At 46.1% G+C, this 22356-nt stretch overlaps 10 protein-coding genes across 10 annotated transcripts; 4 read left to right on the forward strand and 6 right to left on the reverse strand.

Annotated features, from left to right (window-relative positions):
• Positions 1-1248: 1248 nt before the first annotated feature.
• Positions 1249-3202, reverse strand: L203_104096 (uncharacterized protein; the record flags this gene model as incomplete). The annotated part of the gene is made up of 6 exons (XM_066213484.1): positions 1249-1495; positions 1555-1561; positions 1854-1877; positions 1926-1935; positions 1979-2118; positions 2176-3202. The coding sequence occupies 6 exons, from the start codon at positions 3200-3202 to the stop codon at positions 1249-1251; spliced, it is 1455 nt and encodes a 484-aa protein (XP_066069581.1).
• A 566-nt stretch (positions 3203-3768) lies between these two features.
• Positions 3769-5224, reverse strand: L203_104097 (uncharacterized protein; the record flags this gene model as incomplete). The annotated part of the gene is made up of 5 exons (XM_066213485.1): positions 3769-4005; positions 4053-4326; positions 4376-4854; positions 4901-4990; positions 5075-5224. 5 exons carry the CDS (start codon positions 5222-5224, stop codon positions 3769-3771), a joined length of 1230 nt encoding a protein of 409 aa, XP_066069582.1.
• Positions 5225-5444: 220 nt separating this feature from the next.
• Positions 5445-6836, forward strand: L203_104098 (uncharacterized protein; the record flags this gene model as incomplete). Its single annotated transcript, XM_066213486.1, has 5 exons — positions 5445-5540; positions 5589-5848; positions 5898-6285; positions 6335-6417; positions 6461-6836. The coding sequence occupies 5 exons, from the start codon at positions 5445-5447 to the stop codon at positions 6834-6836; spliced, it is 1203 nt and encodes a 400-aa protein (XP_066069583.1).
• A 48-nt stretch (positions 6837-6884) lies between these two features.
• On the reverse strand, positions 6885-7633 carry L203_104099 (guanylate kinase; the record flags this gene model as incomplete). The annotated part of the gene is made up of 3 exons (XM_066213487.1): positions 6885-7281; positions 7330-7553; positions 7598-7633. 3 exons carry the CDS (start codon positions 7631-7633, stop codon positions 6885-6887), a joined length of 657 nt encoding a protein of 218 aa, XP_066069584.1.
• Positions 7634-7875: 242 nt separating this feature from the next.
• L203_104100 (uncharacterized protein) lies at positions 7876-10228 on the reverse strand (the record flags this gene model as incomplete). The annotated part of the gene is made up of 4 exons (XM_066213488.1): positions 7876-9084; positions 9130-9438; positions 9486-9661; positions 9709-10228. The coding sequence occupies 4 exons, from the start codon at positions 10226-10228 to the stop codon at positions 7876-7878; spliced, it is 2214 nt and encodes a 737-aa protein (XP_066069585.1).
• Positions 10229-10401: 173 nt separating this feature from the next.
• On the forward strand, positions 10402-11371 carry L203_104101 (uncharacterized protein; the record flags this gene model as incomplete). Its single annotated transcript, XM_066213489.1, has 3 exons — positions 10402-10501; positions 10547-11223; positions 11270-11371. 3 exons carry the CDS (start codon positions 10402-10404, stop codon positions 11369-11371), a joined length of 879 nt encoding a protein of 292 aa, XP_066069586.1.
• Positions 11372-11543: 172 nt separating this feature from the next.
• On the forward strand, positions 11544-13335 carry L203_104102 (uncharacterized protein; the record flags this gene model as incomplete). The annotated part of the gene is made up of 7 exons (XM_066213490.1): positions 11544-11658; positions 11838-11883; positions 11955-12092; positions 12154-12246; positions 12305-12387; positions 12438-12900; positions 12951-13335. The coding sequence occupies 7 exons, from the start codon at positions 11544-11546 to the stop codon at positions 13333-13335; spliced, it is 1323 nt and encodes a 440-aa protein (XP_066069587.1).
• Positions 13336-13534: 199 nt separating this feature from the next.
• Positions 13535-15924, forward strand: L203_104103 (uncharacterized protein; the record flags this gene model as incomplete). Its single annotated transcript, XM_066213491.1, has 8 exons — positions 13535-13701; positions 13750-13786; positions 13834-13906; positions 13958-14028; positions 14077-15061; positions 15120-15331; positions 15391-15704; positions 15759-15924. The coding sequence occupies 8 exons, from the start codon at positions 13535-13537 to the stop codon at positions 15922-15924; spliced, it is 2025 nt and encodes a 674-aa protein (XP_066069588.1).
• Positions 15925-16142: 218 nt separating this feature from the next.
• L203_104104 (uncharacterized protein) lies at positions 16143-20335 on the reverse strand (the record flags this gene model as incomplete). The annotated part of the gene is made up of 4 exons (XM_066213492.1): positions 16143-17943; positions 17992-18213; positions 18259-18418; positions 18511-20335. The coding sequence occupies 4 exons, from the start codon at positions 20333-20335 to the stop codon at positions 16143-16145; spliced, it is 4008 nt and encodes a 1335-aa protein (XP_066069589.1).
• Positions 20336-20625: 290 nt separating this feature from the next.
• On the reverse strand, positions 20626-22250 carry L203_104105 (uncharacterized protein; the record flags this gene model as incomplete). Its single annotated transcript, XM_066213493.1, has 6 exons — positions 20626-20837; positions 20882-21151; positions 21198-21431; positions 21480-21523; positions 21571-22065; positions 22117-22250. The coding sequence occupies 6 exons, from the start codon at positions 22248-22250 to the stop codon at positions 20626-20628; spliced, it is 1389 nt and encodes a 462-aa protein (XP_066069590.1).
• Between the last annotated feature and the right edge of the window lie 106 nt (positions 22251-22356).

Raw genomic sequence — 22356 nt, forward strand, 5'->3', positions numbered from 1 at the left:
TTGTTTAAATTTTGAATGAATTATCTGGGAGCTGGAGATGATTGTCTCGCATGGAATCTCTGCAGTTTATCTGCATTGGTCGGTGGAAGATAACGATTACAAGCGACAAGATGGCGTGGTACCAGTCGAGTGGTATGTGAATACTAACAAGAACTTCTTGACAATGTATGCTTATATCTTTTGACAAGTCAACTTCTTCAAAGTGATAATTCGTTTAACATATTAATGGTCCAAGTGATTACTTATTGTCTTGGTTGTATCTATGCAATTCTTTTTGACAGCCAAGCAATGTAATACGTGACAAGAGGACATCTTAAATTCCAACAACTTTTGTACTCAACCACTTGATCCATTAGTCGAGAAAATTAATGTTGGTTACCAAGAGAATCACAATTATGTATCTCTTGGGATTTCTCAAGCAAGATAATACATGATATCTTGATAGCAGCATCAACGCAGAAGATACCATCTTCGTGTCTGAAAGAGCTTTAGGTACTTAGTCGTGTAGTCCATCAGCAAATGTTCTCTTTTTCTTTTCGTATTGACTCAAGGTTGTAACAGAAAATACCCCAGGACCAGGTAGCAAATCTCTTTCTGTCTCTATACGACGGGCAGGACATAAAGTATGCAGAAGAGATATCAATTAGCGTTGTTGAATCTCTTGTTTTCATGATTTTCGCTGTGGTGGTAGGAAGGGTGTTCAACTCATGCCAACTCAGCTTTGGATACTGTCATTCAACATGCTTTGTGAAGAGCTTATATCTAACATTGCTGGTTTTTCTAGCTCTTGTGAATCCAATTAGCCTGATATAAAGACCTATTAGACCAAACCCCATATTAAAACATGCATATTGGAGACAAAGCTCGCTGAAACAAACCTAAATCATATAAAATCAACAAGAGTCACCAAATCAACGTAGGAGAGAAATGCCAAATTGAGCATTCAAAACAGCTGAGTAGTTGTACACAGATGTACTGAAGGGCTCTCACTACTACCATCTTGTTTCACGAAGACCTACCTCTCAAAGATCTCCTCCCAAGGATTGAAGAGTTGTCCGTGACTTTTAAAAACCTTTAGTAACGAGTGGATGCATGATCTCAGATTTGCGACTCTTGCCTCTATAAAGGAAACCGGTATACCTGAAGGGGGGAGGAAGATCGTTGAGGGGAGGGGCTGAATTTGACAGGGATTGAGTCACCTTTTTAGGCGTGATTAATGGTGTACAAAGTACTGCGTCTGCATACGAGTTATCGGAAGATGATAATGGTGTGCTTGCTGGATCTGCCTTGTTTCTCGATAAAAGTCTTGGTAAATTCTTGAGCTGTTGCAGCTTTGAGGATTGGCGCTTGTTCTGAGAATATTTCTTTGGCTACTTTCTTCAAAGCGCACGAATTTGTGTCCGAGATAACCACTATGATCGGAGGCACCGCATGCACATTGGATGTGTCGGTCATTCGTTTGAGGAGCAAAGTGTTTAAAATCTTAATCAAACAGCTTCCAACTTCTTGTTAGCCATGTTGACAATGACATGAATGAATAAGGCGGGAATTCACCTCTTCGCTTTTTAATCAACCCTTGTTGCCCACATTCCTACTTCGGATTATCCTATCCATCTCCAATTATTTGATACTTTCGTACCTCTAGACTAGGCACACATCCATGGTTTACAAATCTCGCATCATTGGCTCTTGTCCAAGCGACTATGACTTCATGTGGATCATGCTCGAGTGCATAAAAGCTTTTCGAACTTTTATAGACGGCAGAGATTCGTTAATGGGACATCAGCAGGGGGAATAACTTCGTTGCGGTAATTTATAATGAAGTCGCCTGCTTGGACATCTTCAAGCAGAACGATACCGAACCCTCTCGAATCCAACTGTACCGTTTAATGAGTTTTCATATTTCGTGTATGTGGAGCACTTACATAAGATATTCTATAGGGTGGGCTGTTTCTTTTATTTAGATCTTTGTTCGTACATGTGTCTCCACATGGATAATCCTTGCCATAGAGGTAGCGTATATTTCGGCTGATGCACGCTTCTTCACATTTTGCCGAAGGGCCGCATTTGCATACTGCTCAATGTCTGTGACTATTCTTGATCTTTCTGAATATACATCTGTTGGCAATATCCATCAGCTCTTATTCGATGACATAACAAAGAATGATGAAGCACCTGAACAGATTTTCTGAAAGTGTGTAGGTTTCTTTTTATCGTTCAACAAACCACTCCGTCCATTCATCCGGATGTCAAAAGGCAACTCAAAATCATGTTCTTGACCAAAGAAATAGTTGTATCCAAAGTCATAGGGCAATGGCGGGAAAGTGGGCCGATCCACCTTTAAAGGTGACGTTCCATCCCGGAGTTTTTTGTCTTGCTTTACTCTAGCCCCTTCATCATTTGCTGCGTTGTTTCGTGCTCTGGTATTTCGTGCAGATCGCCTTGAAGGGATACTCGTCCTTGGTCTTACTCTTCCGCCTTTTGCTTTTTTCATTTGAGTTAGTCTTTTGGCAGCTTGCTCTTCTTCACGGATTTTCAATACCCGGTTGACGAGCATTTCCTCAGACTTGGGGTCATTGAATTGACAATAGAGACCCGAAGTCATGTATTCTTTTGTGATTAACTTTCCCTTCTCAAACTTTGTGGGAGAGGCCAAGTTGGCAAAGTGTTCCTTATCGGATTCAGTGTTAAGTGGCGACGATGGCAGGTATTGTGTTGATCTATTGCCCATGGAATTACGCTCCCTTGTGGGCTCAGAGCGAGATACCATCCTTGAAGTCGCAGCCCTACTCCTCCCATTTACTACCACCGCTTCTACAACCTTTATTCTTGCTTTTTTTCTGCCCACTTTGTCTCCGTTTGGTATGTCCTTATCATCATCTGTATTGGCTCCCTCAAGTCTCTTCTTCAGCGCCCTGCCTTCTGCTCTCTCAGTGCTTCCTTCCATGTTGAGCGCCTCCAATACTTTGTCCATCGACACTGTCGGGGCAGGAGACAAGCCTTTGACGGGTGTCAACTTGGAAGCAGAAGGAGGCAAAGCAAGAGTGGGAGATGTAAAGAATTTACGAGGCGTTCGTCGTAGCAAAGTCTCGCGCTCGCTAAATGCTGGCGTAGTGGCAGGCGTCGTAATGACTGTGCTTGTGCTGGTTGACGAGAGAGGTTCTGCTGAACTCTTGGATTGTAGTCTTTTCGTGCGCAGCATATTGCCTCCTTGTACGACGTCTATGATCCAAACGTAAATAAACTTGAATTCCTGCTTATTTCTCTTCCGGCTGATTAGAAAAGAAAAGACGCGTGAGTATCTTGTTTGGATATTAGATACTCAAAGATGCGTATCTTTTGTTGCGTTTGCTGGACAACCTACTATGAGCAAACCTAACATTCGCCGGAACTGGCAGAAGCAAGCAAATAGAGAACGGTGGAACGATTGTAGAAAGTCAAAAAGATGAACAAAAGAATGAAACAGAGAAAAGGAATCATTTCGCAACATCAACTTGTAGCACTTTGCTTCCGTATATGAAGTATAAATCACATTTCTTCCAGAGAAATACATTTAGAGAAAATCATCAAGTAGTTATAAAGACATGTCTATAAAGGCAAGTATATACACGGGGTATCTCTAGTTGCCAGTTTGCCACATAACTGTTTATTATTACTCCTTTTAGCGATTATTAGATCAAGAAATCCTTATTCCCTATATACATCTGTCCATGATGATTCACAATCATACAAAGATTATGCTCTTGTACTGCTGAAAATGTTGGTTTTTTAGATTCGATGTCCAGGAACTACAGTGAAGATGGCGGTGAATATAGCAGTCAATATGATCGACACTCCTACAATGATCCCTGCTCTGATGGCGACGAGTTTCCGTACGTATTGCTCTTTGACGCGAATATGGTGAAAAGGGGTTGTTTCAGAGACGTTAAACAAGAAAAAAACAGGGGAAAGAGAGTAATATGCCGAAAAGAGAAAATTGAATGCAAAGAAAAATGGAAGGATGAGCTAGATCACCAGATCAGCCAATGTCTCTCATGAAGGATAAAACTCACCCATAAACGAGTCAAGCGAGGCTTGTAGTCGAGGAAAATCAACGAGAACGCCAATACAAACGCACCCCAAAGACAAAGCAGTCCCGCAACAAATCGTACAACACTACCAAATGGAGTGAGATTGGCAAAAGCTTTGGCACGAAGGAACCTTGGAAAGGCATCTTGTTCGAGAGCTTTGAAGACGTAGACTTTCTGAGCGTGAAAGAGATCAGGTATTAGAGGAGATACTTCGCCATTAATAGATTCAGGAAAGTTGAATATCCTCAACGATGGACTATATCGAATTAGTTCAAGTGCCCTTTGACACATCTTGACACACTCACGGCAGATATATTTCTCGCTCGCCGCCATCAAACAAATATCGATAGAAAATCCTCTCTGCACTCTCTTGCAGAGCCGGTTTTTCAATAGCCCTATCCCTGGCTATAACTGTCGGAGCCTTACTTCGCCTTCTGCCTCTGGTATTCGAAGCATTGATGGAATGTACCGTCAACCTGTCTTTTTGTCTCGCGTCTTGTTCAGTTTGACCTCCAGGAAGAGGTGAAAGAGTACGCGCCGGGCCGTGTGACTCAGTGTCGCGCCTAGAGCGGGTAGTGAGATTTGGTGACTGGGCTGGGTCAAAGTCTTTCGCATTTGCCGACGCAGAGTTGTTTGGAGAAGTAAGATTGGGAGAAGCGAGATTGGGTGAAGGGGACTCGGCAGGGAGAGAGAGAAGCGGTGAGAAGTGGGAGCCATTAGCCCTAGCGTATTGTGCAAATTCAGGCCATTCATCCTGGACTGAACGTCCAGATCTTCTCAAATCCTATCATCATTAGACCCAACTCTCTTGTTACATAAACATGACAAACCTTGAAGTAAGCCTTGCACAGATTCTCGTGTTGTTGAACATCTAACCAAAAGTCTAATGCATCTTCCGATAATTCCCTTTGCAAAAAAATCTATATTGTACGCGCACAGATCCACCATTCACGACAACGGTTACGCATGTCAGCAATCGTCCAAAGACATCCACAAGCACTCACATAGAAACAAAACAAGTCCAGGGGAGGTCTTGTTCGCCTATCTAGAACTTCTTGTAGAGTTGGAAGACGGTTTAGTTTGAGGTAACGCGTAGAGACTCGACGTTCTTGTTTTGTAATTGGCTCTGGTATCTTCTCGTTGACATTTGGCATGCTTGTAAGTTAAAGATGGTAGAGAACGGGGAGAATTTGGGTACTTCTCAAGAAGAAAAAAGGCGAAAAGAGGCAAAGGTTAGAAAGAAGAAGAAAAAGTACATGAAGATGGCCTTGTTTGTTAGTGTCTCAATGTTGTTGATTGATTACGTAATATATATTACATGACTATTTCTTTTCTCTTCACTTTTTATTTTCGTAATTGTTTTCTTATTCAACTATGGCAGCCACAAAAGAAGCAGGGCCATCTATTTCCCCTAACCATGAAGCCAAGAAGAAGCCAGTAGTCATACTATGCATTGGTATGGCTGGCTCTGTAAGTTTACTTTGGTATCTTAATATCTACCCGTTAACCATCTGTTAGGGTAAAACGACGTTGATGCAACGTCTCAATTCTTACCTGCACTCTAAATCAACTCCTCCTTATATTTTGAACCTTGATCCTGCTGTATTACACATGCCATATCAAGCCAATATCGACATTCGAGATACAGTCGATTACAAGCAAGTTATGAAGCAGTATAACCTTGGACCAAATGGCGGGATCCTTACTGCGTTGAACCTATTTACAACCAAATTTGATCAGGTGTTGGGATATGTTGAAAAAAGATCTGAAGAGGTAGAGTGAGTAATTTTGCCTCACAATCAAGGCAGTAGGTAGATGACAAAGCAGGTATATATTGGTGGATACACCTGGACAGATTGAAATATTTACATGGTCTGCTTCCGGTGCTATTATAACCGATGCCATTGCCTCTTCGCTCCCTACTGTAGTCGCCTACATCATTGACACTCCTCGTACTACCTCTCCTATAACGTTCATGTCCAACATGCTATATGCCTGTTCCATCCTTTATAAAACACGGTTACCATTCATGCTTGTATTCAACAAGACGGATGTGCAACCACATGATTTTGCAGTAGAATGGATGACAGATTTCGAAAAGTATCAAGAAGCATTGAATGATAAAAGCAAGGACGAGCATGGAGAAGGAAGTTATGTGAATAGCTTGATGGGAAGTATGTGTCTAGTATTAGAAGAATTCTATAATAAGTTAAGAGTGAGTGATGCTCTGTCATGCGCATGAAAAGGACTGACTTGACTAAAAGGCTGTAGGTGTAAGTGCCATGACAGGAGAGGGTATGCGAGCATTTTTCAATGCTGTTGAGGAAGCACGACAAGAATATGAAACGTAAGGTTTGAATTTCCTCAATGCCTACTAATATTATCGGTAGCGAGTATAAGCCCGAACTGGACCGTGTTGCCTCTGAACGAGCAGCTCAATCTGAATCGGATAAAAAGGATCAACTCGAACGTCTCATGCACGATATGAAACTATCTGCTTCTACCAACCCAGACTCCAGATCAAGCAAAAATCCATTTGGCCCTTTTCCTCGCGACGAGCGCGAAGATCGATATTACGATGAAGAACAGGCTTTAGATTTAGACGATGAAGAGCAAGAAGCGATCAGGAGACAGATGGAGGCGGAGGAAGAAGATGCCGAGGCAGATGAGTTGGGCAAGTTGGATGTGCATGAGCCGGACATTGGGCAAACCGCTGGGGGTCTTGGTGTTATAGCTGATCGACAGGAATGGCCTGCGCCAAAGTAATGTCGTATTGTACATGCATATGTATGATGGCAAATTGTCTTCATGAAATCAACCGTCGAGCTCAGTATTGTCCATCTCTGGCAACTTGTCTCCACAAGTCTCCCAGTCCTCCCAACCCATCGCAACCTTTTCAAGCTTTTCGCCTGCGACCTGGATATCGTCATTGACGATATACACATCGTACTTGCCCTCTTGAGCATACTTCAACTCTGACTTGGCCGCATCCAGTCTCTTTTGAATAGATGCTTCCGTCTCGGTACCTCGTCCAGAAAGTCGAGCCTTCAGTTGGGAGATTGAAGGGGGCGAGAGAAAGAGGTAAACAGGTTCTAGAGGTGGGGTTTGTAATGGTGCTTTGGCTTTTAATTGCAAAACACCTTGAAGCTCAATATCAAGGATACACCGACGTGGGTGAAGAGCCGTCAAAGCTGCGAAAGTTGTGCCGTAGCTATTCAATCATTAGGATTATGACATGTCACCAGCCTCCAAAACTTACCAATTACCACCAAATTTGGCCCACTCCAGAAACTCGCCCTTGTCTACCCGGTCCATGAATTCATTCCTGTCAACAAAATGATACTCCCTCCCATTAACTTCGCCCGTTCGAGGCTCGCGGGTAGTATGGGATACAGAGAAGCCAAAAGTCCCTGAATGCTTCTCAAAGAGGGCCTTGAGAAGAGTAGACTTGCCAGTGCCGGATGGACCACAGATGACGAGCGGCTATGAAAGGTGAGATTCGCCATAGGACCAAGAACTGCACTCACGCGGCTGATAACGGCTGGTAAAATTGGCTTTGACATAGCGCGGACTGAATGTGACAAGAAACGAGAAAGAGAAATGATGGGCAGATTAAATGAAAAGAACAAAAACAGGTAAAAGTGAAATTTAGGAAAAGAAAAAGAGCAACGAAAGTCACGTGACAATTTCTGTCTCCACCCATAGGACAGTCAGGCAATTAAAAATATTACTTTAAAGATTGAGCAATCATGGATTGTTTACTTTTACATGCAAAAGTTGATACACCCCGAGCCATGAATACAAATTATATACTTCCCAGAAATACCGCATCTCCGCTGAGAGCCTCATCAACCTCTTGACTCTCATCAGCACCATCTTCCAACGATTCACTTTTCAAACCTTTTCGTCTTTTCGCAACAGGCGTAGCTGCTCCGCCTGGGAGCTCACTCACACCTCTCTTTCCTAGCTTTCTCGCTTGGCTAGAAGTACCAGATGCGCGGGGTGCGATGGGAGGGTAAGGTTCGGAAAACGATAAGGATAGGTTTGGGGCACCACTTAAGCCAGTAAAAGATGTACTGCCGGGCGTGGAAGGTAACTCTTCTTGATGCATTGTATCAAGTGCAGATCGTGGCGAGTGATTGTTGGTCAGTTGAGAAAGTGCGGCAAACGTCATGTACTCCCCTTCGCCTTCTAATCCTGGTGGAGGTTGGTGGTTGTTGACTCCGCTGACCTCATTCACTCCGTTTTCACCCAAATCTAGATCGACGCCAGCGTTGATTTGCTCCACTTGTTCCGGAGTCAATGTGCGTAGAGAGGCGCGATCTTTAGCATCTCGTATAGCCAGTCGAAGGGAAGCGTAAACTGGTTGAGATAGAACAGCAGAAAGAGCTGGGAGAGATTCGTCCCCAGCTGGAATAGGCGGATTATCATACAGACCTTTGGCCCATTCGGGGTTTTCGCGTTGAACTTGTTCATCTACATGGAATTTGAACAGAATAATTCCACTGGCACCCGATATTGGCAGGCCATTAGAGTCTTTCGGCCGGAGTGTAGGCAGAGTTGAGCGGTCCCATAGTTGTGACGGAAGGTGAAAAGTAGGATTGGGCTGTTTAGGCTTGCCCTTTTTCTTAGCTTTAGCCGCCTGATCTTGCGAAAATTCGTCAAGAGCAGAAAGTAAGATCTTGACGGTCGACGACATCCAAAACTGATCCACTACTTCGTGAGCCTCCTCTGCTCGAGATCCACAGGTTAACTTGCGATACGCATACCACTCCTCGGAGGTATACTCCCTTTTGGGATCAGGCTGGTCTGTCGTGGGGGCAGCAAAGTCAATGGTAAGAAGGGTACGATATAGTGCGCGAAGACGACAGGCATTGAGGGGCGAATAGTCAAAAATGGCGGTACGACGCATCAAAAGAGATTGCTGGCGGCGATACTGGTTTTGTTTACGACGTGAAAGCTCATCGCGGTGGATCTCGCCACGTTCACGGTGTAGTTGCTCGTCGTAGCGTTTCTTTCTTAACTTAGCTAACATCTTGTGCAATAAAGATGTACTCACACAAAGTCGAGTCCAATAAATCGTTGTTGCCACCAGAATTTTCTTTTTAGTCATCTCTCCATCATCGCCTTGTCCAGCAATCCAAGCATCATAGACATCATCCACTACCTTGTTTACAAACGGTTTCACGCTGCTTGCATTGGCATCACCCCGAAAATCGGGTCTAAATTCATCTACGCGATTGGGACTCTCGTTGGCGGTGAGAGGTCGGGAGCTAGGATCGGGAAGGTCTTTGGAACCGTGTGATTCATAATTAGATACAGTGTACTCAATGCCAAGACGGCGATTGGCCATTTGATGAATGAGATGCTTTGAGCAGTCAGCGACACGATACATTCCCTTTACAAACCACCCACTTCAAGCTTGATGGATCGCTTCTTGCGACCTTCACTGCCTCCACCCGGTGTCAAGTGCCTCTCTGGATCCAAGACATCAAGACTACCAGCATCGGCAGCTTGGACAGCGGTGGCAGCTTTACTAATGCGGGATTTACGACCTGCAGCCGAACGCCTGATAGCGAGCGAGGAAGGGCCTGATGCAGCAAGCAAAGCATCATACTGCGTTTTGAGGGCCTCATACTCTGTCCGAAGCACCATCGGTGAAAGTTCTGGATCGATTGTCTCTGAAACTGGCCCAAATCAGTACGAATCTCAAAACGGCCAAACCTACAAGAAGTCGACAGATTCATGCCCATATCGCTAGCCTTCGCCTGCGCAAGGATTTCTTTTAGCACCTCAATTTGCCTTTTGTTGCCTTCTTTGAGAGCTTTCCAGTTGTGTGCCAGATTTTGGATCCCTCCGGCGTCATTCAGCTCATCTAGCAGCAACTGGTGTGCATTGGTGAGTTGCGCCAACTGGACAAGTCCCTTTCTTATGGCGGCATTCACAGCCTGATTCTCTCCTGGATACGCCGCATTCAAGGTCGGATGCTCTCCTTCATTATGCTGAGTCCCTCCTCCCGTATCATCGTGATTGTCTGCTCGGGGCTGATGGGGGTCGTTGATGACCGCCTTGAGACTGGCTATGAGCGCTTCTGCTGTCTCATCATGCGTATTTGGCTGCAAATGTTGAGATTCCGCCAGTCCAAAATGTTGTTCCATAATGAGTGTAAATGGACGTTAAAGGTGGAGGTAAAAAGCAAAACGATGTTGAAAGTAGGCGTGCGAAAATGTCAGTTAGGTGCGGCATTATAAAAGGCGGACATCGCCGAAAGTGGCACATTGTCTTTATCCACTTTTTCTCTCTTCTTTTTACATTTATTTTCTTTTCAAACATGTCGCGAACCGGCGACCGTTCTTCAAACCAAACACGACTATTATCGATAGAAATTAACCAACTTGACCGCGCAGATGGGTCTGGCCGGTTTGCTTTTGGTGGGTTTCTTCAACGGACTGATAAAACCTAGTTGAATTGTTCAGGCTCAAATGCCGTATTGGCCAGTGTATCGGGCCCATTGGAAGTGAGACTGAGCAAGGAATCTCCTTACCGGTCTACCCTCGAGATCACGCATCGCCCGCTCTCCTCCATGTCTTGCCTTCCTTCGCGGTCGTTTGTGACAACCCTTGAACATGTGCTGTTTCCGGTCCTCGAGTTGGAAAAGTTTCCGAGAAGTATGACGCAGCTGGTGATTCAGAGCTTGATACCGGAGCCGAAAAGAGAAGTGTATGGGCAAATTCATGTGGAGAGGGAAGAGCAGCGGGCGTGGCCCGCGTCGGCTATTGAGCTAGACGAGTATACACTGGATCAAAAGAAGAGAGAAGCGTTGATCAGTCCTGCGAGCGGCTTGACGTTTGTCTCAAAAGCAGCAGGTATCAATGCAGCTACACTTGCTCTTCTTTCAGCTGGCAGTATTCCGATGAAGGGGCTTCCGATAGCTGTTGCATATTGCGTCTCGGTTCAAGACGAGCTTCTATTAGACCCTACAGAAGAGGAGGAACGTAAAGCGCGGGCGAGGTTTGGTTTTGGCTGGGTCTGGGGCACAGGTGTAGCATCGACACATGTGAAAGCAGGGGAGATGGAGGTAGACAATCAAACCGATGGACGGGACGGCGAGCTGGTTTGGGCTGAAGGCGAGGGTAGCTTTTCCCGAACAGAGGTTAGTCCAAATATGTCGTTCCGAGAATAGCTAATACGATGTACAGTGGAACGAAGCACTTGAATCGTCCAAAAGTGCCTCGGCACAGGTTCTTGAAACTATTCGATCAGCGTTGGGACAATATTTAGCAACCCATCAACTTGCATAGATGGCACTATATCCATCGTTAAAATTCTGACCAAGAGACAAGCAAGACTATGCATCCATTGTAATGTCGATTTGCTAAAAATGAGCTCTACTGTAAAACATCTGCCTCCACCTCCACCTGTCATCCTTCACATTTATTTCTTTCCCAACTTTTTATTTTTGACTCCATAAACATGAATACTTCATCAAATTTAAAAAGGGTATATAACCTGAGACCGTTTGCGTCTACAACGCTGCCTACGCCCTATTCTTGGGTCAATTCAGATACGAAAGCAAAACAATTGAAGGGTGAGTCAGTCAGAATGCCGTTTTTATACTCATTAACCTAGGCCCATTATCTGGCAAGTCTATTGCTATCAAAGAGAATATCTCATTCAAAGAATCCCCAACATCATGCTCTTCCGCTATACTAAAGGGCTATAAACCACCTTCTAACGCAACATGTGTCGATACGCTGATACAATCAGGAGCACATATCATTGGACAAACTAAGATGGATGAGTTTGGTATGGGGTGAGACTTTTTCCTTGGTGGGCCATGAGAGACCAATTATTCAGTGGTTGAGCTCATGTCTCTACCACAAGCTCACAATCAACTCATCTTCCATCGTACTACACTCCGGTGCATAATCCATCCTGTCCAGAAAATGGCGATGAGCCAAGGTCGGCTGGAGGTAGCTCGGGAGGTTCTGCAGCTGCCGTCGCTGAGGGGTCATGCTGGGCGTATGTCCCTGTTGCGATTAGATATACGAGAGAGACTGACGATGCTGGTTGTTGGCCGTAGAGCATTGGGAACAGACACAGGTGGATCAGTGAGGTTACCAGCGAGTTATTGTGGAGTGGTGGGTTTAAAGCCTTCCTATGGAATGATCAGCCGGTATGTTCAGCTCCTGCGTTAGAATGTTGATGAATGGAGTGGCTGATGGAAGGGTAAGGAGAGGAGTGGTCAGTTACGCAGACTCTTTAGATTGTGTCGGTGTAATGGCTCGAGAAGTGGAGAGTGTGCGGCGAGTGTTTGGTATGTCTCTTGTAAGGTAAAGTGAAAACAAGCTGATACTGCTTGAAAAGATGCAATATCACATCCAGACGAACACGACATGACCTGTGCTACACTCTCTGCCCGACAAAAGGCCAAAAACCTCGTTTCTTCTTACCTTTCCTCATTTTCCTTTCCTTCACGCCTATCCGGCTTGCGAATCGGCATCCCTCGCGAGACCGTCTTACCAGCACCTTACCTCTCTGTATCGCCATCTCTCATCGCTGTTTTCGAATCACTAGGAGCTACCATACACCATTTATCAATGCCTAGTATGAAAATTGCTCTGCCGGCGTACTATGTTTTGGCAAGCGCTGAAGCAAGTAGCAATTTGGCCAGGTATGGTGGAGGTTGGTATGGCAATGAGGACGAGAGGAAACAAGGAAAGCGTGGTTTTGCTTCTGAGCAAGAGAGAAGAATACAAGTTCGGTCAGAAGGGTTTGGAAGAGAGGTAAAGAAACGAATATTATCGGGCACTTATGCGCTGTCAGCAGAGTAGGTTATACACACTCTTTGCGCAAGATTGGAAGCTGATGGCGTGTTAGCGAATTCAACAACACATACCTCAAAGCCCTTTATCTACGCCATTCATTACGGAAAGATTACCAGTTTATTCTACGCACACCTCATCCTCTTTCAACATCCCCTTCAGCCCGTATCCCGAGTCATGACGGTGTCGACCTCATTCTTCATCCAACATCAATCCGTACTGCTCCCCCAATTTCATCCACCGAAAAAGATGACAAAGATGAAACCGAGTATACCCAAGATCTCTTGACAGTCCCAGCAAGCCTGACAGGCTTACCGACCATGTCTGTACCGGTTGGTGAAGGCGAGGACGGATGGCCTGTAGGGATATCTTTGACGGCTCAGTGGGGTTACGAGGATCTTTTATTTCAAGTTGGTAAAAGCATTGAAGGACGGTCATAATGTGAAAGAGTAGAGGAGCATATTAATAGAGCGTTATAGATGAAATGTTTAGATGAATTCAAAATATATGGCATGATAGTTTGTGCCACAAATGCTACGTCATTTGCAGTGCAGTTATATTATCACTTTATCACTTTTCTTATTCACTTATTCACTTTCTTTCTTTTTATATATATCGATATTCCTCAAGTTCCACGCAATGTCTATATCGTTCAATGAACCCGACTTGCAGCCGACGTATCAGGCTATCATTGACGGCTTGGCAGACTATGACTGGGCACTATTCAACCAGACAGGTAACGAGCTAAAGGTTCAGGCTACGGGCAATGGTCTCGAAGAACTCGAAGAAGAGTTTATGGACGGACGGTGAGCGCGTCCAAGGTATGAGTTGTGAGCGGATGCTGATATTTATAGCATTCAATATGCATTTGCCAGAGTCAAAAACCCAAATGTAGGTTTTATATCCCACCTCTTGAGTGTTCTAACTGCTTTTGGTAGAGCAATCTCCCCAAGTTTGTCCTCATCTCGTGGTGCGGCGATGGTGTTCCCGAGTTTAGAAAAGGTCTCTATTGTAAGTCTTGCTCCATGGAGAGCAAAGGGTTGGGACTAATAGAACGGCAAGTCACACATTCTGCCCAAGTACAAAACAACTTTCTCAAGGGTGCACATCTTGTCATCCAAGCACGCTCAGAAGTGCGTCTTGGATTAATCTGCAAGGTTGTTGCTGAGCAGTTGTTATAGCTTGATGTGACGCCTTCGCACATTCACAAACGCATACAAGAATCCTCTGGATCCAAGTACTCTTCGGCTCCTGCTCCCGTTCGTCCTGCGCCTGCTTCCAAATCTACGCCAAGCTACAGACCCGGTCAAGGGCTTGGTGGGTCACAAGGAAAACCAGTGGCAACACCTACGCCTTCAAATTTTACTCGACCTACCCCTGCACCGGCCCCTGTAGCTACTTTTCCTCCTCCTGTCAATCAGGCTAGTAGGCCAATGGCGTCGGCCAACATTGACACAACCTCCTATCCTGCGGTCCCGGAGCCATCCAAGCCTACTCCCGAAGACCGTATTGCCTCTGTAGGTACCAACTACCAGCCTATCAAACTACAGCCGGGAAAGCTTCAAAACCGTTGGAATCCCTCTGCTTCTGAAGAACCGGAAGAAGCGCCCATTCAAGGCCTTAGTGTAAAAGATCGAATGTCAGCGTTTAGTAACATAAACAAAGCTTCCGATAATACACCCAAACCTACTAGTAAAAAGTTGACTTGGGCAGAAAGACAGGCAGAGGCGAAGAGACTGAGAGAAGAGGAGGACAGGGCTAGTGCGGCCGCCAGCGCTAATATTGTGAGCAGTATGAAGGGTGTTTCGCCTGTGGCAACGGGGACTCCAACTGGAGTTTCATCAACTGCCACTGGGTTTGGGCGTTCGGTTCCTCCACCTCCTGCGCCTACTCATCCATCCATCCCCGATGTTCAGTCTGGTCCTGTTGCGTCCACTCCGCCTCCTGCCATTACTACGAGCCTTCCCCCTCGCCCGCCTTCAGTAGAGTCTGACGAAGATAGAGACGATGATGACTGGGATGCTCCTCCTCCGCCTCCTCCTCCTGCTCCGTTTAGACCCACACCGGTGCAAGCAAAGCCTGACGAACCTTCTGAGGCAACTGCTCCGCCCCCTCCTCCTCCTCCACCACCACCTCCACTTCCCGTTGCTCCTTCTGATCCTGCAAGTTTTCCTGTTCTCATTCATAAGGTTGAGAGTGTGCTGAGACGAATGAGTATAGCAAGTTGCAGAACTTGAACGCCTGAAACAAGATCTCACATTATCTGAGGCTCCGCCTGCAGGACCTCCTCCTATTCCGGAGGACTCTCGACCCCGTGCTGGACCCCCTGCTCCTGTTTTCGAATCCACACCTGCGCCCATGGCGGTACCACAGCCGATGCTTGAGGTTGCAGGTAAGAAGGCAAAGGTCTTGTTCGAATACGAAGCTGCCGAGGATGTAAGTTCCACTCTACATCTTCTCGTTTTAAGTTGAATAGCTCAACATGGTTATGGTAGAATGAAATATCTTTGAAGGAAGATGAGGTCATCACTCAAATCGAAGAACTTGACGAAGGTTGGTGGTCTGGAGTGAATTCGATTGGGCAATCAGGCTTGTTCCCGGCAAACTACGTGGAAGTTATTTCAGATGGCGGAGAAATGCCGCTTGTTCCTGCTCCTGTTCCTCCTCCCACTCCGCCACCTATCGAGCCTGTCGCCCACAACCAAGCTCAGATAGAGTCAGCGAGTGTTCCTCCCCCTCCCCCTCCCCCTCCTCCTGCGACTGTATCCACAGTAGCAACAGAAGGATTGGTCATGTTGGCTGCCTATGAGTAAGTTCTTTCTAATTTACGATCGAAAAAGATAGCTGATGAAGGCATTTTCAGCTATGAAGCTGGCGAGGATAATGAAATCTCTTTTCGCGAAGGCGACAGAATTATTCAGATTGAGAAGGTTGATCCCGATTGGTGGCAGGGTATATGCAATGGCAAGGAAGGGCTGTTTCCCGCTGCTTATGTTGTCAGACCTGAAGAATATCCTTTAGACGGTTGAAGCTGTTAGACTACAAGCATCAAGAGAAACATTAATGTAAATAGTTGTGTCTGAAATGAAAGAAAATCAGCTCCTGCCCTTGTATACTGCAAAAAATAGCCAAGATGCACAAGAATGATGCAATTGCATGGTACGAAGCCGACTGTGCTAATGACAAAGAGCAATGATCTTCTCTTCATCGAATACTCTTATACTATCATCTCTGCCTATGCTCTTAACTACGTCTGGTGATGAGAGATAGAATGTTGATTTTGATGCTGAGGTATGAATGAATTTTGATTGTATCCATTATTCCCAACGGACCCTGAAGTGCATGGCACAACGTTAGATGGTGGTTGAGGCATGCCAATGGCACCTAAACCAATTGCGCCTGGTGTCGCTCCAATCTGTGCGCTTCCGATTGCTCCGCCTCCCAATGAATTAACGCCACCAACATTGGTAAATGGTGCTCCAATACCTCCAAATGATGATTGACGTTGGTTGCCAAGTACACCACCTCCTGAAACGGGCGAAAGTGAAAGCCCAGGAGGTCCTCCAGGTCGTTCACCGATGGCAGGTAAGTTTCCCTGTGCTCCCCAAGCAGATTCTGCTCCCCATATGGAAGGGGATGCCGACCATCTTCCAGTGCCAGGTGCAGCTGCCATTTCCCAAGTAACGGTCGGCCTTCTATGTTGATGTTGAACAATCTCATCATCAGCTCCCAAAGCAGCAGAGCCAAACACTGGTTCGGGTGGCGTAGGTGATGATGGGCGCATGGAATTGGAGCTAGATGGACCAGAGGGTGATGGTGCCGAAAACGTAGGTCTTCCGATGGGCCCAGGGTTGGGCGGCGCAATGGAAGGTAAAGCAGGAGAAGGTCGATAATCGTCCAGACCGGAAAAACTACCAATTTCACCAGCGCTCGACAAGCTGCGAGCAGTGGACACGCCTATTGGAACAGCTGTCGGTGAAAACGCTTCATCCATTGAAGGTATTCGACTTGCTGATTTCACAGGCGCGAATCCTATACCTAACGGAGCTGTCCTAATTGTTTGATCATAAGGTGGACTTGGATTGGCAGGAAACCCTCGATGTGTAGAGTTGGGAGAAAGTGCAGTGCCATTCACACGAGGAGGAGAGAATGTGTCAGCGGTCTGATGAGAATAAGCAGACCTGAGGCCAGGAGGGCCAAAACCTTGAGGTATCGGTATCCGTTGAAAAGAGGTCACGCTCACAGGAGGAGTTGGCTGAGCATAATGTGGAGTAGGAGTCTTATGTGTAGGCCGAGCTGATGTGGTGGCGGTGGACGGATGAACACTTGCAACCTTGATAGGAGAAGGTTGAGGAATAGGAGGAGTAGGCTGAGGTGCGGGACCCTTTGTAGAAGGCTTGACGCTAGAACCAGCAAGAACAGAAGCAACTGCAACTGAGCGAGCAGAAATAATAGTCCTTTCAACAGCTGTGTTTTCAACGGCGGTCTTTTCTCGTTGAACCTGCTGAGCAGCAATGATCTTAACCTGTTCAGCTACCTCTCGCTCTCTTTTATCAGCTTCTTCTTTTTGAGTCCTTTCTTTTCTTTCGACCTCGAGTTTTGCTTGTCGATCCTTTTCGGCCTTATTTTTTGCTTCTCGAACCAGTCGATCCCGCTCTGCTTTTTCAGCCTTTTCACGCTCTTTCTTCTCCCTTTCAGCCTTTTCTTTAGCAACCTTAGTCTCTCGCTCTCTTCTCTCTCGTTCCTTCTGCTCCTTTTCCCTGGCTTCTTTTTCTTTCCTGGCCTTTTCTTCTCTTTCACGCTTTTTCCGTTGTGCCTCTTCCTCTCGTTCTTTCTCTTCCTGCTGTCTCTTTCTGCGTTCTTGGGCCTGTCTTTGAACTTCTTCTTGAGCAGCGCGCTTGACAGCTTCGCGTCTAGCACGTTCTTCCTCTTGTTTGCGAACGCGTTCACGAACTTCTTCTTCTTTGCGTAACCTGGCTTGGCGGCGTTCTTTCTCAAGAGCAGCCTCTCGAGCCAGGCGTTCTTCTTCGGCCTTCTGTTTTTGCGCTCTTGCCAAGCCATCAGCAAACAATATCCATCAAGAATACCAAACTCACTTCTTCTTGTCCTTTTTCTTTTGCGCTTCTTTGGCCTTTTTCTCTTCCTTGGCTCTCTTGGAATCTTCTTCTTCCTCGAGCTCGCGCAAGAGTTGTTCCTCACGTTGCTTAGCCACTCGTTCACGATAAGCCTGAAGAACTCGCTGCTCAAACATTCTTGCAGCAAAGATTTGGAACATCCTCTTTCCTTCTTCCGCCCGTTCCTTTTCCGTTAATGGTTCGCTACCGAATATTAGACTCTGTACCAAACACAGACAATAAACTTACTTCTGCATATCATCGTCATCCTCTTCTTCGTCAGTCTCCTCTTGCATCTCTCTTAGATTTTGTTCTTCTCTTGCCGATCTCCTAATCGCCAGCTGTTCCATCATTTCCAAGAACTTCGACCCGTCATTTTTCAACATATCGTCAGCGATCGTAAGTATACCTCCTGGGTCGAAATGGTTAAGATCAAAAAGGGAAAAACCAAAAGTCCTTAGCGTAAGCCCCCTTCGAGAGAGAAAGATGATAAAAGCTTACCTTTGATGGTGGCAAGACTGGAACCAAATGAAAGAAAATCTTCTTCTCCGTCACCTCGCGTAGGGGGCTTGCGAGAAGGTTGACGAGGCTGACGATGACTGATAGGTGGAGCAACTACAGGCGGCTCTTCATCGTCGCCCACATCAGCTTCGTCAGTACCTATATCTTCCTCGTCTAAATCGTCCTCATCCTCTTCATATTCTTCGTCATATTCTTCGGACTCTTCGCCCTCTTCATCATGGTCATCCTCTGGCAGCGGCGCTCGATGATCATATCGTGTGACGGTACCGGCTGCATCGACCTCGACAGAGCCAGGAAAAGGCCCTGCACCAAGAGGAGGGGGTCGAAGGCCGTTAGCGGCTGTTCGCTGTTCGGCGGCATATGATCTTAATTCGTCATAATACTGCTCATACAACTGATCCAACTCCATCTCTATATTGACTTTCTTCCTCCCGCAAACAGCACACCCACAGCTATGCCTGTGCTGTTCTTTCATCTTCTTCAGTACTGCGTCTTTTTCTATTCTCAACAGATCTCTCCTTTCAGCCTCAGAGAGACCTAACCAAAACTGACGAATGTTTTCACGATCCTCAGCAGAAGATTGCGTCCATATCTTTGCAGGTGGAGCAGGAGCGGGTGCTTTACCTTTTGCGGAGGCGGTCGATGATTTGGAAGTCGGATGATTGTGAGCATGATGAGGATGAGGATGAGGATGGCCATGTGGTGAAGGGGCAGATGAAGCCGGAGCCTTTCCCGCCGCTCTCGCTGATCGCGCAGGGGGGTTTGCAGGCGGTCCATGGCCCATAGGCTGCTTACCTGCCGCCCGAGATGAAGGCGGGTTAAGTGCTGGAGGTAGAGGTGCTGGCGCTGGCGCTGGATTTGTCGCGAATGCAGGAGAAGACACGGGGGCTGAAACAGGTGCGCGAGGCGACACTTTTGGTAAAGAAGATGGAGGCGGAAGTGGAGGAAGTTGAGCTGAAGACTCTAGTTGCGCTGCCGCTCCGGAACTAGACTTCTTCTTCTTTTTCTTCTTATTCTTTTTATTTGGTGCTTCTCCATTAGGCGTGACATCAACATGACCATGTTCGTTATCATGTTCGTCTTCAATCTCATCTTCCTCGTCTATATCCTCTTCTTGATTTTTTTGACCAAAGTCTGGATGACGGTGAAAACCAAGCTCTTCTCCTAAAGATTGATTGTGCTGGTTTTGAGCCTGGTTTGGCGTTGGCATAGGAAATTTGCCCCCATTCGTCATGTTGACGCCCATTCCTTGACCAAGACCCATCCCTTGACTGGCTGCTTGTACAATCTGCTGAGCCATCTGGTACATTGTTCTCTGACTGTTGTTATTACCAGGAGTGCCCGAATTTATTGAGCCTGTGAATGGTACGGCATCTCTGATGAACTGTCTTATATGTGGAGGTAGCGATTGCCAGTAGAGGTCGTCCGATCCAAACTCTGGATCAGCCATTCTCTTGTAGAGTTCGTTGGCTGCTGAAATGAGGTCGTCGTGAGTAATGTTGAATGGTGCAGAAAGACCTGCGAGGGGTGAGCCGTTTTGAAGAGACAAGTTGTAGTCTATCGAGTATCCTGCCGGAGTAAGACTTGCTCCTGGTGGAAGTGGCGGCAGTGGCAGCTCAGACCTGTAGTAGCTCTCGTCGTATTGCACGTCTATGGGATATGGAGATTGAGGGAAATTGAAGAACGCTGGGTCCAATGAGTCTGAAATGGAGGTTGGTGGCTCGGGTGGTAGGAGTTTTTTTGATTTCTTTCTAGCGGCCGACTTTGCAATGCCGGTAGAGGAAGCGCGCTGTGGCTTGGACATGTAGTTGACTGGACTTCAGCAAAAGCTATCCAGCGTCAAACCTACCTCTGTGAGTCGTACAAGGCGTCTTGCGAGTGCGCTGAGGAAGGATATGGGCGACGGTGGCTCGCGTCAACTAGAAAATGTAAAATGTAGAAATAAATCGTATATCGCCATAAGAAACTGACAAAAGGTCAACCGCCACAGTCGAAGTCGCAAAAGAGAAAACGCCGAATATGGTACCCATGTGGCACTTTTGTATATGACGACAAACTATGTTTTATGCATGTCATGGTTATGGGTTCTTTCTGTTACAATTCTTTCTTTTCCTCAACACTCTTTTTCCATTCCCTTTTGAAATCATACTTGTCTAACGCCGACAATCTTTCTGGCAATGTGGGGTGAGAATGGTGGTACATGGAGTAAAGCCAGTCACTGTGCGGAGAAGAAAGGTTGTTGACATGTAGCTTGATGAGTGCCGAAGCGAGCTGAGGCTTTTGCTCGAGATCGACCGCAAACTCGTCTTTGTTTTGTCAGCATTTGGAGAATGAGGAAGACGGTACGTACCAGCCTGATACTCGTATTTCCTCGTTAGGGCATGCATCATGAATTTCACCAGTGCATCGGTCGGTTCCAATACCAATTGGAACAGAATAAATCCAATACAGATTGGTTGGGGAGGTTGGACAGCCAAAGAAGGCGGAAAGCCAAAGGCAGCATAGAGAGATTGGTTGTGAATAAATATAGAGAAGATAGTGAGAGTTAAAAGCAAGTGGACCTGGGTAGATAAGAGAAGTTTAGTTGGGTGACTGTAGTACCAATGGCCGAGTTCATGTCCTGCGGACATTGTAAGCTATTGCTGATGATGAGATATACAACTTACCGAGGACTGCAACGACTTCATCGGTGGTACTATCCTTGATTAATGTATCATAAATGACAATGTGTTTTGACCAAGGTAAGCCGTAGAAATAAGCGTTTGAGTGGCTACTGCGTTTGCTGCCATCTATAACATAGAGATGCTTGAGGGGGAAACCAAGTCGACTGGCAAGCGCCTCAACCTTGGTGCGCAATTCTCCTTCTGGAAGCGGTTCGAGTTTGTTGAATAGTGGCTGAACTGTATTATACTGTCAGAATAGCCTTCGTATCTTTCAACTAGACCTACTAAAGGTAGGATACACTATTTGGATAGTCAACTGGATGCCAATTCTACATGACATTAGCGCAGCTCTACCATTGGTATTGAATTGAATTACAAAAACAACATCAACCAGGGAACAAAGCCCTTCCCTGCCCACTCGATAATTCTCAGAAATCCAGCTAGAATGGGTAGCCCCAACACAGCCACGAGGGCATAAGTTTTGAAGGTATCAGCAACCCACAAACCCTTGGTAGACTTGTTGAAGCCATGCTTTTCCTCCAACACAAACGTTTTGTAGTAATCCCAAGGTAAGCCAGGAATGGCAGTCACCATCGTCAGAGCCGTCACCCAGACAAGAGATCTGATAATGACACGGCCTTGCGAAAGACCGATCATTGAGATTGCTTGGCCAGAAAGATCCCATAATGTAGCATAAGCAACAGCACGAATCATAATCCAGCCAAGGAGTTGGTCAAAAACGAGCTTAGCGAGCTGATAGCGGGTCTTGTCTCGGCTGTAATGCTGAGCTTTCCTGAATGTCTCGCCTTGAAGGTGCGATGCGAGCGCTGGTGGAGGGGCAGGTCGGTCATAGCAGGGCATCTGTCGTCTCCTTCATTCTCCAAGTCAGACCTTTGGATGCCACAGGATGGAATGGACGTACAAAATATAAACTTCAAAAGCAGTTTGTAGCCATGTACTAAGGACTACCAAAAAGCGATAGTTGATTGCGCGATTATCAGCCACAGCAGCTATTTCTGAGATAGCCTTGTCTATCAAGGCTATTGGAGAAGTCATTTTTATCAATACTTGATATTTTTTAAATGAAAAGAAATAAGTCGATTTATTATGGATGGAATTGTCCGTTGAGCTTGACGTGGAATGGTGGCTTCTAGGTCCGACG

Source organism: Cryptococcus depauperatus, chromosome 4 (assembly GCF_001720195.1).
Source record: "Cryptococcus depauperatus CBS 7841 chromosome 4, complete sequence".
Taxonomy (NCBI): Eukaryota; Fungi; Basidiomycota; class Tremellomycetes; order Tremellales; family Cryptococcaceae; genus Cryptococcus; species Cryptococcus depauperatus.